This window comes from Anoplophora glabripennis, unplaced genomic scaffold (genome assembly GCF_000390285.2).
Source record: "Anoplophora glabripennis isolate ALB-LARVAE unplaced genomic scaffold, Agla_2.0 scaffold53, whole genome shotgun sequence".
NCBI classification, from domain to species: Eukaryota; Metazoa; Arthropoda; class Insecta; order Coleoptera; family Cerambycidae; genus Anoplophora; species Anoplophora glabripennis.
In genome coordinates, this window is record NW_019416376.1 from 1658383 (window position 1) to 1678885 (window position 20503).

At 31.5% G+C, this 20503-nt stretch overlaps 2 protein-coding genes across 2 annotated transcripts in view; both read left to right on the forward strand.

The window, feature by feature from the left end:
- Positions 1-20503, forward strand: part of LOC108905534 — a 296022-nt gene that overhangs the window by 253481 nt on the left and 22038 nt on the right. The gene's annotated exons all lie outside the window — the stretch shown is intronic.
- Positions 13730-14703, forward strand: LOC111691460 (longitudinals lacking protein, isoforms A/B/D/L-like). The gene is made up of 2 exons (XM_023454320.1): positions 13730-13829; positions 14431-14703. Exons 1-2 carry the CDS (start codon positions 13817-13819, stop codon positions 14601-14603), a joined length of 186 nt encoding a protein of 61 aa, XP_023310088.1. The 5' UTR covers positions 13730-13816; the 3' UTR covers positions 14604-14703.

The following is a 20503-nucleotide window of genomic DNA, read 5'->3' on the forward strand; positions in this document are numbered from 1 at the left end:
AAGGATTATGTAACGCCTTTACCGTGATAGTACCTGCAATTTTGTTGCTTCTAAGTTATTTTCAAATTAATCAGAAATATTTTGTGAATAAAACCTTTATTTCTTATTAGACATGTTTTTGAATGGAAAATAGGACCACAACACGTCAATTTATTTTTTATATGCATTTAAACATGTTTGGACCGTTTCTGAGATATAGGCCCTCAAATATTTTAGAAAAAATAAAAGAATTTGTAAACCAATATAGGTTTTATTTACAGTACGGTGGGTATATACAAATTTGTACTCAAATATCTTCACACAAGTACAGTGACAATTGGTTGATCAACTGAGAATGGTGATACCTTCGAGCAAGGGGAGGTCCGACGTCATTGATTGAGCATCACATTCGCACCACGGACTCCGATTCATACCCATATCCTCTTAGTTTTCACAAAAACGGATTTCTCCGACAAGAATTGGATAGATTGATAACATTAGGTATTATTGAAGAGTGCGAATCACCTTGGGCGAGTCCAATTGTACTGGTCCCTAAGAAAGACAACTTCTATCGATTATGTGTCGATTATCGACGTTTAAACAGTGTCACATCTAATGCCTAGGTTAGATGAATTGCTTCAGTTAGCGAAGCCAACACCGTTTATGACTACTATAGATCTTCAGTCTGGATATTGGCAAGTTCCGGTAACTTTAGAAGACCGTGATAAAACTTGCTTCACCACATGCTTTGGTACGTTTCTGTTCACAAAGATGCCTTTTGGGTTACGAAATGCCGCTGCAACCTTCATGCTAATGATGGATCGGTTCCGTGCTACCTTAAGAATCGGTTGATTTTCGCTTACCTAAATGATATTTTGGTGTTGTCCGAATCATTTGATAAACACAATGAAAATTTAATGACAGTATTCGAAAGACTTAGGCAGTGCTGTTTAAGTGCTCTATGTGACAAGTGCTCGTTTTTCCGAGTGTCCGTCAAATATCTTGGACATATTATTAGCCCAGACGGCATACAAACGGATTCTGATAAAGTTGCAGCCATTAAAGACGTGATACCGCTGCGTTGTAAGAAATGTACAGAGTTTTGGGCAAAAGTGTTCGTGGTATAAACGTATGTACCCACTATATCATCATATTCATTAAATAAAACCTATATTGGTTTATAAATTGTTTTATTCTATATACGACTGTCATTGGTTTAATATGATATAGATCTTTTAATTTAAAATAAATTAGTTTCTTTCTACTGAAAAAAAAATAAATTGTAATTATTATGCAATAAACTATATAGAAATAGCCAAAAAAATATGTAATAGGTGTAGAAGACGTATACAATTGCAAGCTTATTAATTTAATTTTATCAGAGGCATATTCCTTTAAAATTTATGGACTTCGTCATGTGTTGCTCTGTATATAAAAAATGAAAGAATGTATTAATAATCATCATTGTTGATTCTCAGGTTCTTCTTTTTAAACGTTTGGGGTTACCTTTTCCAATCAATAGTTTTACTAAAAACATTCTTGTAACAGTCTATTTTTGTTAATAATCATACCACAAAATATCATTACCTGTTATGGTGAGGGCATTATCTGGACATTTTTAATGACTACTGAGGTTTTTGTTTCCTGGATTCTAATCTAATATAAGAGTGCCCATACAGCTACTGAAAGTATATCGTGTAAGTTTTTAATGGATCGCAGCTAACACTTTTTATTTTAGGGAAATCAAGTAAGCGTAGAAGAGCCAGACCAGATCATATGCAAATTCTCAAAGCTGTAAATGCAGTAAAATCTGGATATTCTTTGAGGAGAGCAGGGGCAATGTTTAAAATATCTAAATCGGCCTTACAGAGGTACGTTTCGGAGTACAACAACAAGAATATTGTGGATCTGGATGAATGCGAAGGTTATGATGATGAAGATATGGATAATAAATGTCTGGCTGTCGACGAAATTAAAACTTCTTGTAGTCAGTTTTGTTTTCAAGATAATTGAAGGGGACCATAATTCATGAAGAACGGGGTATATTTCATTATTTGGCAACTTTACGTCATCTCCTTCCATTTTAAACGAAGATCCCCAAATTTGAAGGGTTAAACGCATGTTATTCCCATATTTTTGAAATTTAGTGTTTATTATTATTGATTATTTTTTTCATGACAGAATAGTCAAAGTTTTGTTTTAAAAATTCTGGATTGATTTAATAATTGTTCAATGAAAATATGTTCTTATCATTATTGCAAAATTTTTGTAACTGTTACTATCACCTTGCATTTTTTCGAGGCTGAACATGAATTTATAAATTTACTTTGGAAACATATTTAATTTCGTATTCTATTACTGTAAATGGAAATGAATTTACGTTTCACATTTTATTTTTTTTTGTTAGAACTTTTTACATATTCACTTTATTAATTTGACTAACTTGTTTTCGTTACAATATAGGTAACTAAAAATGTATTACATTGTTGTTATGTACATTTATGTGAAGGCATATTAAACCAATAATTTTTATAGAATAAATGTTACTATTTATTATTCCGTTTTTTTAAATAATTTTATTATCTATTTATATAAAATTAACAAATTATTAGATGTTAAAGAAATAAACACATCCGTTTTAAATCTGTCACCTCGAATAACTTTGTAGGATGACCTCCAATTGAAAAGGGGCCTTGGTTTTGACCTGAAGTCAGACTTAGGGGTCATTTGGATGGAATTTCAAATGGAAACCTCTTGTTTTATCCAGAAATGGAAAGTTCAGAGATGTATATTCGATCTTGGGTCAGATTGACCTCTAGGGGCCCTGTGAAGGTCAAATCAACCCAAATGACCCTAGGGCGCAAGGTCATAGTTACAATTAGACCGTGAATAATGACCACGGCAGTTTGTACGGAATTTGCCACAAAAATTAATCAACCTTTGCCATAAAATGTAAATATTTCAGTCGGAAAGCTGATTTGACCTTCAGAGGGCCCTAGGGGTCAAGCTAACCCAAGATCAAACATCTCTGAACATAGAATATTTACGTTTTTCTTTGTTAAATCGTATATTATAAAAATAAAAAACAATTATCTTATTTGTAGTAAAGTTATAGCCAAAGCTAATTACTGTCATTTGGTATGACCGACGTTAAAATCAATTTAGAGTACAAAGTGTGGAGTATACACGTTATTAGCAATATATGCTTGCCGTATATCTGCTTCAAGAAACAGTTTGTAAATAATGAATTTTGAATTATTTGTTCGATTTAGGATGTTTCAGTGCATCGTTTCCGAAACATCGCATGCATATCACAACTCCTACATTCAGTGACATCCATTTTATTTTTAGATCTACAATTTCATATATTAGGGCGATACAGCGGCAGTGAGTACAAACGAAGACGTTGTGTGGGATGTTACCTAAGAATCACGAAGCAGTTTGGATGTATGGAAGCAGCTCGAAAGACAAAACAAGTCAGTACCTACTGCGCCAATTGTACAAAGAGACCTCATTTGTGTGAACCATGTTTCATATCAAGGCACCATGTTTCTAACTAATTGTTTTTCACGAATCTCACCATTGTGAAGAATCGTGTGAAGAGGTAATTAGGCTGCAGCTGAAAAGAAACTAGCTTATAAAACCAATGTCAGAAATAAACAGTTTGAAACATGTTGGTATGTTTTTACTTGCCCGTACGTTACCTTAGAATTACAAAATTACAACATGAAAAATATACTGCTTCATTCATATCGTTTATGTGCATTGGAAGATGAATTAGGTTGATTTAAGAAGAAATTCACTTGTTGAAAAGTCCAAGCGACGGCGAATATTTTGCAGGTGAAGACTTGCTTTCGATATGCGCCATCCACACCGTACGGCATTTGTTTACGATTGATTGATATGTCATATGGTATATTTAAACTGTGTGAAATATATATACAGTTCTTATTGTAAGATAATTTTCTTATATTTCTGTGATTTTTTAAATTTTGAGTGGGTACATCTATGTGTTGCTTGTGCTATAAAATTACATGTCTTGGGCCATTTCTGACAATTCACAAATTTAAATATCCTATAATCCACATAATAATTATGAAGTTCTTAAACTTTTACTAGGTACTGAGAGATGATTTGTTGTAATTTTGCCTTAACAGTTAATATTTCGGATTAGTTAAGAAAATAAAGAGTCTTCTTTATATTTTGCCTCATCAAATCCAATTTCATGTATATGCATTTTTTATACACATATTTAACTGTCCTTTAGACCAAAAGAAATAGCGTTACTTAAATGCAATTTCATGCATAATAAATTCGAGTGACGTTGCCTCTCTATAATCTTTTCTGTTTTTAGGGCCAAAGTTTGAATGTTCTTGTGGAAAAGTATACTCCAAAAAGCAGTCACTGTCTCATCATAAAACTAACTACTGTGGCAAAGAAAAAAGGTTCGCGTGCAGTGTCCAGTTATGCTCTTACAAAACGAATTTAAAAACTAATTTGAAAAGGCACCTTTTAATTCACACCAAAAAGGATTTCGAGTGATACCATACATTATTTATTACTTAATTATATTGCAAACGTCAATAAAAGAATATTTGATGAACTAAATATTGTTTGTTGTTGTTGATCTAACCAGTATTTGGTTTTGATGTCCCCATGACTTTTCCCATAGTGCATTTGTCGTAGAAAATTTCGACATCAATATTTGAAGAAATTGTACATTCTCTAGGTTCATAAGAATATTATGTTATTTTGATTTTTTAACTCTAAAATACATGAAATTTTTATATATTTATTAAGGAACTTATAAGAATCCGTAACTGAATTTTTCATCTCGAAAGAATAAAACGTACATTTTGATCTGTAATTCAACTGTTCAGTTAAACAATTAGTAGAACTTAATTATATTTCTAAAATATAATGTTTACGTTTCAAGGCCATTTTCAGAATGAATTTAAATAATACTTTAAGGTTAAAATCAGCTTAAAATTTTTCAACTGCTTTAAATTTGTTTTTTTATTTTTAGCCCAATTACAATATTCTTGCAAGACTTGTGGCAAGAGCTACACAAATAGGCAATGTCTAAGTCATCACAGTAGGATTTATTGTGGTAAACAACCATCATTTTATTGCAAGCATTGTCCCTATAAAACCTACATTTCATACAATTTAAAACGTCACATGCTACGTCATTCGGATAAAACATATTAAGTCTTTATTATATTCTTATGTTTTGTAAAAATACACACTTTATGATAACTTGTTAATTTGTGTCATTTTTTTCCCATCCCTGATATACAAACTTGTGATTTTTTATCAATTGCTTTTTGAAATAATTGTGATTGTTAATAAAATGTCATATAATTTTCATATGAACCTACACATTAGTTACATACACAAGTGATGTTATGAAACACTCTTATGTATCCAATTAAATGTAATTTTGATGCCTAAACAATTTTTTTTAGGACGAGTACATACCTGTTCCAACTGTGGAAAACAGTACGAGAAGAAAACGTCGCTCTATTCTCATATCCGTAATTACTGTGGAAAAGAGAAAACTTTTGCTTGTGTCTATGAAAATTGCGGGTATAAGTCACATACTTCTTATAACGTCAAAAGACACGTTTCTATTGTCCATACACCTTCAACACAATTAAAGATAAGGTCACGCAACAAAAATAAATAAAATTATAATGCAGTATAGTTTCTTTATTCCATCCAATGTGAAACGAGGTTTAGCTTTAATAAACTTGAACACAAATTTATACTTTGTGATTTTTACTATTTGGAAAAATACGGTGCAAATGAATTTAAAATAATTTTTCGGATTCTTTTTATATAAGATTGGAAAGGTAAGTAAAAAACAACTAGGTCGCGATTGTATCAAAATTGATGCTAATATAAAATGTCTTGAAATCCACCTTTATTTATTTGTAATTTATGTACAGCATTCTATATAGTATAGCGTTTATACTAAGCTCTTAAATTTTTAGATTATGTCTGCATAAGCTGCGGGAGAGTGTACAGAAAACTGATGTCCCTCCGTCAACATATCCTTACAGATTGTGGAAAAGATAAAAAGTTCGTGTGCTCATACAAAGACTGTCCTTATAAGGGGAACAGTCTGTCAAATTTGAAGAGGCACACGACTGTAAAACATCAGTAGTTAATTGTAGGTCTTGTGAAGTATAGCAATGTTTAATCAGTAAGGGCACTAATTTTCTAACAGAATGGGATGCTTAATAAGTTTTCGCTGTTTTTACGTGAAAATTAATGCTTTTTGAATAATTTTTAATGCTTTTAAACGTTTCGATTCTGTTGTGTGATCAACTTCAAATGATTATGGAATTTCAAGCTCGCTTCAACTACACGCTTGCAGTTCTGGTAGCGCCATCTGTTGGAAAATAGCGAAAACTTATTCGACGTCCTGTTATATCAATCAGTGCGTATAGCGAAAAATAGTCTTATTTAAAGCATAATAAATGTATTGTAGGATGTTTAGAAATATAGTTACAAATTTTGTTGAATCAGGTGTTTAAAAATTTAATATTTTTGTGATATATGTTGTAATTGTTCATATAATCCCTATCACAAAACTGTCTATTTTGGTGCAGCTGATGATAGCAGCTCGTATTTAGAAAAATGTTTTAAAATAAATTTGTTAAAACTTGGTTTGGGTGATGTGAGGTCCTAGAGTTGAATATTTTGCTTGTAATTTAAGGAGAATTTAAAAGTATTTACATTTATTTCTTTCAGAAACTGTAGGTAACCTCTAGTTCACAATCTCGTGCAATATATTGGTGAAGTGTCATTGAACTTAATTAATGTTTATCTAGGTACGTTTATAATTCTTTAAGAAAGTCAATACCCGAGAGATGTAAATTTGATCATTGGTGTGATATCTCTGAAGTGGTTGGCAATAAAATTTTTAATAATACTGAATGTACTGTAAATTCTAATATTAATTGCTTTATGTTAAGATTTATATACACTTTATAATCGATGTGCATACATAAACATATTATTTATAATAAGTTATCATTTTCTCAATTCTGATCAAGTTCTTGAGAAGAAATTATTTTACTGGTACTTAGATTGAATTCCTTGAAACAAATGATGTAGCAGTATGTATCCTAGTTCTAAGTGGAAATACATAATAATTGTTGGTATGAAATAATATCTTGAAAAAATAAATTTATACAAAGAATTTAGTATTTACTCACTTTCACTGTGTAGGTAGATTTGTGACGCTGTAGGAAACTATATTCGCAATTTTGATATTCTATGTCGTAAGTTTGCATTATTTTGGAACGTACTAAATCGTGTTTCTAATTCTATGTTGTGTATACAGGATGTTTCTGAAATAAGTGCGTTTCTTGGAAAGATGATAGAGAAATAGCACCTTAATTGTAAAATCCGGTCCCTGTGCTACTTGATGTCGAAATTTCACACGAGGCGAAACATGTTATTTAATGACCTGCAACACAAAGTGCACGTGCACAAGATGCACAGGGTAGGCTTACACTTATGGTTGATTTCCTTAATTAATTTTCTCGAAAACAGAAGCTTGATAAAAGTTGTTAATTTTCGTGCCTCCTATCACCCTTTTCAAGGAAGGCACTTATTTCAGAAACACCCTATGTATTTTTACAATTTTTTTTTCTAGACTACATCTGTCAGAAATGTGGTAAAGCGTATAGCAAGAAATTGTCACTGAGCAACCACATTTATAGATATTGCGGGAAGCAGCCCAATTACGTGTGTTACATCGAAGATTGTCAGTACAAGACCCATATAGTCTTCAATTTAAAGAGGCATATCGCCACACGGCATAAAACAAAACTTTAGTGTCATTTGTGAAATGTTTCTAAAATATTGTAATGTGTACTTTAACAATATGTGAATATAATATTGAAAACAATTTTTCTTCGTCTATATTTTTTTATCAAATAGTGAGTGTTTAAAACCCATTACACCTTATTAACCTTAGTTAGGAATCTTTGATCTGCTCTTGTTGTTCTCGGATTAGGCTCTGTGGGGGCGTCTCCTTCTTTATTTATGATTGAAGCTTGCAATTAATAGCTGTGTTATTTACCTGAAATCTCAGTTATATCACGTAATTGAGCAGTCAGCACAGAAAATAACTGAGATTTCCTGGGATCTCAGGTAAAAAAACACATAATTTATAAATTTCAGGTCACATGTGCAGAAACTGTGGAAAATGTTATGATAGAAAAGTATCGTTATATAATCACACCCAGAGATATTGTGGAAAGGCGCCAAAATTTGTTTGCAGTTTTAAAGACTGTGAATACAAAACTTATACTAAGTTTAATTTAAAAAGGCATATTGCTGCTAAGCATTCTTAATACGATGTAAAGAGGAATTATTATTTTTTTAATTAAATTAGTGGATGTTTATAAATTCTATTTTCTATTTGTTGATATACATATACCTACATTTTTTAATTACTATCAATGTTTGGTTTGGTTTTGTTTTATTTTTTGACTATCCTTTACATTTTCTATTTCTACGTATTATTCCATTATTTTATGATTTAGAATGAGATATTATATTATTTTTAAATTCTCTAGGACGGTTGTCAAAAAGTGTTTCTTTGTTCTGTATCGTTTTGGCGGAATATCAAATTTTAAAAAAACATTAGATCTTAAAAAGGATTGTGATATACCTTCTTATTTTTCACTTTATTTACTTATTGTCATGTTTTTAAGTACATTTGGTGTGTTTAATTTTAGATCATGCTTGTAAAAAATGTGGGAAAAGGTACGGCAAAAAAGTGTCCCTTCTTAATCACACTCAGAAGTATTGTGGGAAGATACCAAAATTCTATTGCAGTTTCGAAAATTGCAGCTATAAAACATACACAATGTTTAATTTGAGAAGACATATTAGTGCAAGACATAAAGCAACACATTGATGATGTAAGATTCACAAGAAAAAGTTAATAAAATACCATTCATGAAAGCAAAACGAAATGTTTAATCAATTTTACAGGAATATTTTGAGTATATTTTGTCCACTTTTAAAAACTTAGTATAGAATACAAATGTAGTAGAATAGTCATGTTCCTGTTCTATTTGTTCTCGTTCAGGTGTGTGATTGTTAAGTTTTGCTTTATTCGTAGTTACTTGTACAATTTATTAATACATATATTTTTTTAGATTTCCGTCACGCTTGTTTCAAGTGCGGCAGAACTTACCTGCACTATCAGACATTAAAAAGACATTTGCTGTACGAATGCGGCAAGAAACCAACATTCCGCTGTCAGTTCTGCCAAAGAGACTTCAAAAGAAAAGACGCGTTGCATACTCACACATTGGTGATGCATTATTCCAAAAATCGGCAATGGAAGGATCGTGTTTAATGTCTTGTAATCTTATCTATTTATATGTTTAAATGTGATTGCCTATAAACGAGTGTAAGCATGGCCTACAGTTTATTTGTACACGGTGTCCTGTTTAAGACTTCTAATTTTTCTGGGCATCACCTAAATGTACGTTTTGGTGTTATTTGATGTTATAAAACATCTTTGAAAGTTGACAGTAAGATCTTTTTCAGTAATAACACAAAATTGAATTCAACTTGATTGAACTTTCAGTCAATTCGATCAATTTTGACTCGTTGCGAAGATATGACAGCTTGAAGGTAACGTGTTGCCAATTTTTTAAATATCTTCTAAACTTTTGAAGCATTATCACACATTTTTGGTTATCAACGATTCTCCTGGAAAATTAATGTTTAACCCTAATCGGACTGGTGCTAATTGAAAAAAAAATATACTTAAAAATGTTTACTTTTATGTAAAGACAACACAAGATTTTTTTATGTATTGCTTTCTTGAATCAATTTCATTTCATATTAATCAGTTACTTGAGAAATGTTAATCAGTTTTTCGGTTTACTAACATACTTTTATTTTTAGTGAAGATTTTGGAAGGGGCTTTTGTCCAGACGGGAAAGTACGTTTGTAAGGAATGTAATAATTCTTATAAATACGAAACATCCTTTCGAAGACACTTGAAATATCAGTGTGGACAACGGGGGCAATTCACTTGTCGTCTCTGCGCCCATAAATGTAACTACAAAAATAATTTAAAAAGTCATTTGATCCACAGACACAAGCTAAATGTGGCACAAATTCAGACATATTTTTCCTCCGACAGAATATAAATGTTATTTGTTTGTTCACGTATTAGTTACTGATCTTTATTGATGTTTTATTTTATTCAATTTGCTTTTATTATTGTATGTTTATGTAAGTTTTACAATAAAACGCACATAAGCGTGAAGGTTTTTTTATTATTACTTTATTATGAAGCCTTTGTGTACTATTGAGCGTATGTATAAAGGTGACCCCTTTTTAGCTGGAATATATTTATATGAAATATTTTTGAATCTGAACGTTTCATTATTTGACACGTTGCTGTGTTGCACCCTGTATGAGAATGTTTCTGAATTGATTTAAGGTCATTTCTATGACCAGAGTATAATTGACATTATTATAAAGATATTTAAGTTTAGATATGTGCTTAAGTAAAGATTTTTTAATAATGAAGAATCATATTCTATTGAATCACTTGGCCAATAGGTTTTATTGGCCTATGCCTTAAATGTGCGGCAGTTGCATGAAGCCTGATTTAGGTATGCGTTTGAAATGTACTCAGGCATTTGCATTTCTTATTTTTTAGGTCGTCGGTACCATACTTGTAACGTCTGTTTCAGAACGTATCGATGGAAGAGGGGCCTCATACAGCACCAACGGTATAGCTGTGGAAAAGACCCCCAATTTCCTTGCTCTTATCCTGGCTGTCCTTACAAGGCACGAATTAAGGGAAATGTCAAACAGCACTACACCACCGTACACATTATAGGCCCAAAGTTAAAAACTAGTTGACAACTTCATGTAAAACAGACGTAATTCTTCTGATAGTCGCATTAAAATGTTTGTGTCTATGTGACTTTCTCATTTATACCTTCCCATTTTTAGTTTTTGGTACTTTATTTTATATTTTTTACGTTTTGTACGTTTCTAGATTACATTAATAATTTTTGTTTATATTTTTCATCGAGAGTATTACCTACGTGAGTAAGTGACATCAGGAAAAGTGATAAGTGAATCTGTTCCCATTTTTTACGTCATCAAATTTTTGTCGCCTCCCAAAATAAGAAATAGAGTTGACGCATTGTATAGTTTTAGGTCACGTTTGTCAAGATTGTAATAGGAGATACAAATCCCGAAGTGGCTTGCAGCAGCATCAGAGGTACCAGTGTGGGAAAAATCCTCAATTTGATTGCCCTGTGCCTGGGTGCACTTACAAAGGAAAACTGAAAGCCACTGTTAGGAGGCATTTGCGTTCAATTCACAAATTTGTAGCTGAAAATATACATTATTAACTCCTTGCAGATTTTGATTTATTCCTAAAAAAAATAGCGGAGCTATACAAATACTATACAGTGCGTTCAATTTTGCGCAGCACCATTCTTGAATTTTCGAACGCATTCAACATTTTTTTGAGAATGAAATACTAGACGCCTTGCAACTATTTTTGTTTCAAACGAAATTTAAAGAAGCCAAAAGCAATAATTCGTCATGTGGGGACTGGACTTTGTCACAAGAGCTGGTTTTTTACAAAATTATTAAAAAATTTGTTTAGTTACCATTAGTTAATGTTTTAGCTTCAGGGTAATGGCCCACTACAATTATTTCAGAGACTACTTCGATTTGAATTTTGAAAATTTGGGATACCCGGTTTTCGGGCATGCCCTTCTCAACTAAAATAATGACGTCGTCCAGGTACCACTTCCGGTTATACCGGAAATCGCCATCAACTTGTTTATTTTAAATGAAACACCCCACATATGTGGATTTTACGTTTTTTTTGGATTCTACGTATTATTTTAGGTGGATTTTCATAAAGGTTTCCTATTCCTAAAATTATCCGAGAGAAACAGTGACTAGCTTCAAACCATGTGTATTTTATAGTAAGATAAAGCAACAATATTTATAGGGGGGATAGCTAGACCCCTAAGCTACCCATCAATACTTTCAAAGTGACTTAATTGCATACAGGGTGCTAGAAATTTAATGCCGAGTTTAGTTAACTTCAAACCTTCATAAGTCGGGTTTTTAAATGGAACACCCTGTATGTTTTTCTATATTCTGAGACAATTTTATTCTCTTTCGAACGGTATCAGGGTTTCCTTACCTATCTCTTCTAGTTTTTAAGTTATCTACTATTTTTTGTGTAATCAACTAAAATCATGTAATTTATTGCGAGGATAGCTGTGGAATTTTTAGCAAAACTTCAAAACAAACAACTAAACTGTCAATTTGTTGTTAGTCTCTTGCAATGACAGTTTAATTTAGTGTTTATAAGAAATGGAAAACAATACATATTCAAATGCTGATATTTTAAATTTATTATTCATTCACGGACGTTGCAATGGGACTATAAGCAGAACATGTACAGTTATTAATGAGACATATCCAAATTTGCCACCAATGAGCAGAAAAAAGTTAAGAATTTTAGCAAATCAACTAGAGTATGGTCGAATTTGTGCAGAAAGAATTTTACCAAAGCCAATAACTTCAAATGAAGATAATGTAATAAATGTGCTAGCCTATTTTAATGTTCATCCAGAATCCTCAATTCGCACCACAGAGTATGATTTTGGCATTTCACGAGCGTCCATTCACAGGATGCTGTGGAAGTAGTCTCTGAAATAATTCTAATGGGCCGTCACCGCGAGACACCCTGTATAGTGACAAATTTGATTGTTGCATGTTTGTATATATTTTTTGCATATAAATAGACAAATATTGAAAATATGAAAATTAAGCAGATTATTTGAAAATTTTATAATTTATTTCGTCTAATTATTATTTATATTTTCAATTTATTCTTTAATTACTCTAAATAAATCTTTTTTGACTAATGATATAGTTGATGGCAATAGCAAGATATAACTGTTGGTAGCAATGACAGTTAAGATATGACATAAATTAAGATATAACATAAGTTTTATTGGTTATATCTCACCCACACTCAAATCAGTTTTGTTTTCAATATTTATTTAACATGTACTGGAGTACATTTCATTACATTTGTCAAATGTAAACAAATGCCGTATCGTGTTGATGGTGCATACCGATTAATTCTAAATCGGTTCATTATCGATCTGTTTGGGACAGCTGCTGCAATGTCTACAGCAGTAGGGTCTATAGAATTCGTAATTTCTCTGCAATCAACAAAAATGGCAGCTGCCATATGTGGTTAACATCCAAACAATTAAGATATATATTATTCCTTGTTTCTTCATAAAATACCAGAGTGGCTATGGTGTCAAACTTGAACGCACTGTATACATATTTCTGTCGTTTATTAAACAGATAATTTGTATATAAAAAATTATGTTAGTAGGTCGTTCACAGAAATTAAAAGTAACGACATGACAAACAATTTTTGCATCAAGCTGTTGCTAAGAAAAAACAAACTTTCTCATATGAAACTTTACAAAGCAACCAATTAGAATAATCCATTCTTTTCACTGTACTTTTCAACCAAATAATTGAATGTTATGTTTTTCTGATACTCTGTGTATGTTATAAGTAACTTTGTACTGAATATATTGTATTTCAGTTAAATACGAGTGCGACAGATGTTTCAAGAGATACAGCAGGAAGAGTGGACTATGGCAACATAAAACTTACATGTGTGGCAAAGAGGCTCAATTCAAATGCCCCATAAGCGGCTGCTTTCACAAAACCAAGCTTAAGCCCGACCTCAGGAAACACATAAAAAGGGTCCATCACTATGAAGATAATTGGTAACATTTTGTATGTATAAGCAATTTGTAATTATTATGCTGCATAAAAATTAAAAACGTATTTAATCACGTGTGTATTTTATTATTACGATATTAAAATTTAAAAATCTTACAAAAAACTCATCTTGTTTCACGATAACATTGCTCTTAAAAAAAATCGTACATCAATGACATTTTTGAACTTTTACGTCAGACGTCGTCGGATATATCTGAAAAAATTGATATAATTTTTTAAAACTTCGGCAGCCTCTATTTCGAAGACAAGAGGCTCTACACTCTGATTATTAAGATTTTTTGGTCCAAAATGATCCAAGAAAGAATTTCCTAAAGTTATGAGATGAACTTTGAAAGCACCCTGTATATTTAATGCTAAAGGAATATACCGTCTGGAAATATTATATTTTATTGTAATATTTTAAGGTCCAATCTTTTCCTGCAGGTTCTGCACTTCTTATCTTTGCATCTTAGGGGAACATTCATTGTTTTCACAATTTGAACATTTTCACTTTTGCTAAGTAACTCTTTTGCTTTCTTTCTGCATACCATGTGGATCAAAATTGGGCACTCATGTATCATTTTTAATTATTTCTTTTGCTTCCAGGTGGTTTTAGGTGTGAACAGTGCGGAAAGTGGTACAAAACAAAAAACAACTTAGGCAGACACCTGAAATACGAATGTCAGCGGGATCCCAAGTTCCAATGTACTTATTGCTCATACAGAGCTAAACTCAATTGCAATCTTTTGAAACATATTAGAAGTCAACACCTTATGTGATTAGAAACCTATACGGGTTGTGATTTTAGTTTTTATAGTCTTGGGTTGTTCTGTGAAGCAAAATATAATGTATGATCAAAAATCTATATTAAAGCTTGCACGTAACGACATACAATTTAGTTTTTATTTGTCTTAAATATCTTTGGAGGTAAGAAAACGAAAAATTGAGTATCCGGATGCGTTTGTTATACTGCAGTATAATAGCAGGATATTGTTTGTTACAATAATTATGTTTATAAATTGTCACATAAATTCACACAATCTATTAACTAGCATTTTTAATATAACAATTCTTATATTTTTTTAGGAGCACTCGAGTGTCAAAAATGTGGGCGAAAATACAAATTCAAGAGGTCTGTATGGAGACACATGCGCTATGAGTGTCAAAAAGAACCCCAGTTCATTTGCCCTCATTGTCCCCATAAGGCCAAATTGAAGTCTAATCTTATTAAACACATAAAATATGTCCACCAAACCGAACCCTCTGACAATGCCTAGATATTGTATCACGTAAATGTTATATTTGTTTACGTTAAATAAAGTGTCTTTTTATTATTTCATAAGTACATTTAATTTAGCTGAAGCTGTTGTAAGTTAAACGTTGGAACGTGGAAAAATTTTATCTGTTGTACTTTGTTATCCTAGAAATTTATGTTATGATTTTCTACTTTTATTGTACTGTTACTAGTAATCATTAAATGCTTTGAATATACATTATTTTTTACTAAAAGTTACGCTGATACTATTATTGGAACACCAATATTCTTCCTGGAATTGTTTCTGAAACTAAGGCACTGCAACATATTTCTTCAGAATAACTGCACTTACCATTTTTTACTAAATAAATTATATTTCAGCCTTTGAATGTGACATCTGTGGAAGAAAGTACAAAAACAAGAAGTCGGTTTTACAACATAAGCGTTACGAATGTCAAAAGGAACCGCAGTTCTGTTGTCCTTCCTGTCCTTATAAAGCTAAGTTGAATTCAAATTTACTGAAACACAAGGTAAATAGACACCGCAACAAGTTGGATGGGAATGTTGAATAAAATAGCACAACAAGGAATAATGGCGTATAATTTGTTACAAACAAGTGCTAATAATTGCTATACCTATGTATAAAAATTATTTGGTAAATAAATATCTGATGGGAACAGGGTAAATAGCGGTGGTCTTTTATTAAGGACAGTGTTTTGGTATTCAAGAGGTAGATCTGGTTATTGAATTAAATACCTATACCTTCAACATCGTTAATGTTTCTAGTTGTTTCTTAGAACACCAGATAATTGCATTTTTATGGAAAACTGTTTGAATGGGTAATTGTTCTTATCTTACATAAGTAAGTGGGTATACTGGTAAGAAAAGGGAGAACTGAAGTTCCAATTTTTATAGTAGAAGACATAAAATATGTCTTATCCCATATCATGTCCCCTTTTTTATCTGTTGATATTCTTCTGACAGACTGATCAGTACCAATGCAGTCCAAACAACGTTCTAACGTAAAAATATAAAGGTAAGTGCTTAATACGTCATTTGAGTTAAACTTTTAAGTTCTTATTCGTTTTATCATGTTAAGACAAGAATTCATTTAAATTTCAACACGAAAATGATATTCCTTATGCTCGATGCCAATTTGCCTCTTATTGCTCAAGTACCCTTGTCTAAATAAACTACATCCTTACATTTTCAGGATCGAAATTCGTTTGTCCTAACAAGTGTGGCAAAACCTACCATTTGAAAGGGTCGCTATCCAGGCATCTTAAGTACGAATGTGGCGTTGCCCATGTTTTTAACTGCTTGTATTGCGACAAACACGCTAAGCAGAAGTACAATTTGATGGTCCATGTCAGGATGGCCCACCCAGAAAAATTAGAAGAATTTAAGATCTTGTATTATAAGAAGTCGTTCGATGTACTGAAAAAATTATGTTATAAACCTAAGTACTACAAAATTCTGCACTGATATATTGAAATTTTGCTCTTAGAACAGGTTGCAGATAAACATTATCAATTTAGGTGGTGTACTGTTTTGTTTTAACAGTATTTTTGAGAAATAATACAAATTATCAGTGATGTATTTATTTTGGATATACGAAGTGTACTATATTAATGACACAGGTCAGAGATGTTTACAAATATACTTCTATATTTTGCTGGCATTCTTTTATTAATGAATAAAATTAAATAATGGCATATCAACTTGAAATGAACTTCATCCAATACAATGAGCTGTAACTTGAGTTATACCATAGTAGTTGGACAAAAAGTTGTTATTGCGAATATAATATTTGTTATTAAGTTTTCAATTAATGAAACATCAGCTTTTAAGACGAAATTGTTTTAGGATTATATCAAGAAAAGAATAAATGTCCAAAGTGTTGCAAACTATACCGCAGCAAAAAGATCAGAGACCGACACCTTAAGTTCGATTGTGGGAATACCAGATTGTTCAAGTGCCTTTATTGCCAACACAGCGTCAAGCAAAAATACAATCTTATGGTGCACGTGAAAAACAAGCATGCGGAGAAATTGAATGAGTTTTCGAGAATATACTTCGAGAAAAATATTAGCAAGATATTTATAGAATCAAAGAAGTAACAATTTTATAGATATTTTTGTGTCGTTGTAAATATTTGTTATACCGTAACATATTTCTATTAAAAGAGTTCTGCAAAGTTAAATAAATGAATTGAAAACAATTTTATAAGTTACTTATGTATTAATTACATCATAATATATTTTTTTCAATACATGAATTTTTAGTAGCGTTTTTACAATCATTATTTAACAAGCTACTTCTTGGCTTGGTGATAATCTGCTAATATTCTCCTCAAAAATATAAAAGAAATTAGCAGACGCGTCATCCGATAGAAGTATCTTCAATTATTCGTAATATTGCTACGCTACTAGAAAAAATCTTCTGAAGTAAAATAATGGCTTATTTTTAGTCTTCCCAATATACTGCCCTAAATGTGGTCATGGATATAAACATAAAAGTTCCCTTGCGAAACATTTGAAGTGGGAGTGTGGTAAGGAATCAGGACTATTTGTTTGTAAAATATGTAGTTATGCAGCCAAGCAAAAGCACAACTTTATCAGACATGTGAAGAATGTGCATCAGATCAGGAAGGAGCAGTTGCAAATATATCTTTAATCAGTTTATTTCCATTATTTTAGCAATAATTTAGATGTTTAAGTTTTTACTTACGCTAGGAATTAAATCCTTGCGTTTACGTTTAGGTTGAAAGAAATGCCAAAACGCGTTTCATATATAAAAACTGAAGTGAAGTTTTAATAATGATTTCAGTTTTCTGAGTGACAAAATCAATGAATATAAATTTCATCTTATTTGTAAAGCAAAAATTTGCATTGGTCTCTAGGCAACTATATTCATATTCCTGAATAATACTCTTATATTATTTTGTAAACAGTTAGTTTACTTACTCAGAAAAATATAATACTTGGAACTTACCACGTTGTTTTACTTAAATATAATTAGATTAATTATCTTAAATCTGCAAATAATAATATTCCGTTCATATCCTACACCGTGACATATTTTAAGATGTTTTAAGTTGTGTTCTTCTAATTGTTTGCAAGTAGCCCCCAATAAATGTCGTCTTCTACTCTTTGAGATACGAAAAAATCGTTTTACAGTGATATAAAGTCTGATGGACCTGTATCCAATAGTTAGCAAGTTATGATTGCTAACCGACTACGAATAAATAGCCTCTAGGTTTCTTTTGGGCATATCTCCCTATCTAAAATGTGTTCCATTAAAAAACTTTGTTAACCCTTATATCTGTAGGTCTAAAAACTAGCACAAACTGTTTTAAAATATAACTAACATTCAGCTATTTGTTTGTGTTGTCTGTACATGTGGTTGTGCGACTGGTGAATGCATTTTCTTCATTTTTGCTAATTCCAGTTTGTTTTAGATCTGACTTCAAAAATTTTACAAAATGCCAAGGGAGACTACATCTGTCCCTTGTGCAAGAAGCTGTACAAGCATAAGACTTCCGTTTATACGCATCTGAAGAACGATTGTGGAAAAATTCCTCAGTATTACTGTTCCACCTGTGATTTCTATTGCAAGTTTCATCACGTCCTGCAAAGACACAAACTTTCCTTAACGCATAAACGAAGGGAGCTGGCTTTGGAAACTTTGAGAGAAAAAATTAACAAGATGTAAAATAGTTTTTTTAAGAACAAGATTATATATTATTTACGTAGTTAATATTAATTAAATTATATAGCTATACCCTACTTTAGTACAGCTTAAAGTAGTTTTATTAATATGACTTTGGAATATGGGTCCTGTAGAGAAAATAATAGTATCAATGATGTTCCACAAAAAATATAAAAAAAAAATCACAATGATGTACTGTAAATTTATGGCAAAAGAACACGGAATGCAAATATCGAATCATGTTTTGACAGGAAATTGTCTTACAAATTCAGTCACTACAAATAACGTATCATTAACACGTGAAAAAGTATAATATAACTGTAATTATTTACACAATGAACACTATCTTTGTCTTGCAAAAAATATTTTACACTTATGGTATTTGTTGTCTCAAAAATTATTCAGATAATCGTGTTAATGTAAAATTATACTAATGACGACTATGTATCTCCTATTTTTTACTATTCTTTCAATAATGTTAACTGCAAATAAATCCTGAATTGTTATTTACCAGAACCATTCATCTCCACTTTATCTGTAAATATATTTTCTGTACATACTCCGAATCTTTTATTTCCTTCAGCGCTTCCTGTTGTAGCACTAAAATGAAAAGAATGTATGTTGTAGATACCCTTACCTTAGAGCAGATAACTGGTCAGCAGTACATGTTCGCCTGCAAGAAATGCGGACGCGCCTATAAGAGGAAGAGCTCCCTCTACAACCACTCCAGATGGGAGTGTGGCAAAGAGCCGCAGTTCAAATGCTCCTATTGTCCTTACAAGGGAAAGCAGAAGATCCATTTCATCATGCACGTTATGGCGAAGCACAAGGAGCATAAGCACGAGGTCTTGAACAATGCGTACAATCGATGATCACAAACGAAATTAAATTATGTAACCTTTAAAAACGTTCCAGCGGTTTTTTTTTCATAAACGTCTAGTTAATAATTATTTGGAGTCATTGATAAGGCAGCTAAATTTAGGTAAAATACCACTACTGTCTTTCGCCTTTTTATTTTCATGGGAACGTTACATATTTATTTACTTCACGACGAAATATTAAACTATCATCGGTTTCTTGTGGCAGTTGTTTAATTTGAAAAACTGGCCAAATTTATCACTTCAGTTTCTAAAAAAGTAACAAAGAACTTCACGTTTACAATTAGTAATACTTACAAAATATTCTGTGTTCATTTTAAAGTCTATTTTAACACAAATCACCTATATTTATTCGAATAGTATGCGTTAAACTTTGGTAATGGTTGGGTGAAAGGTTTCTGAACTAAAAGTATTATTATATTCATATATTTTTTAGAATGTATTCGTAACTATATTTATTATTATCACGACGATATTCAAAGTACAATAGTAAAGACAAAAATATTATACACCTGATTTTTGCAGTTCATAGTTTAGTGATTTTAGTTATATTTACGCCCTAATATTTTTTGGACGTACGTTGATATTTGCACACTGCCCATTGTAGTTTTAAGTCATGTAGGTATCAATAGCTACCCAGTCCTCCAGTTCAGTATAAGCTTTAACGTAACGAAATATTTATTATAAATACTGACATTAACTAACATTGTAACGAATATTATATCTATATCGCTAAGTACTAAAATGACTATATTGTAAACTAATCACTACTAACAAAATGTATTAGAGGGATTAGAATAAGTATATATTATTTATATTATAGCTATTGGAAGGT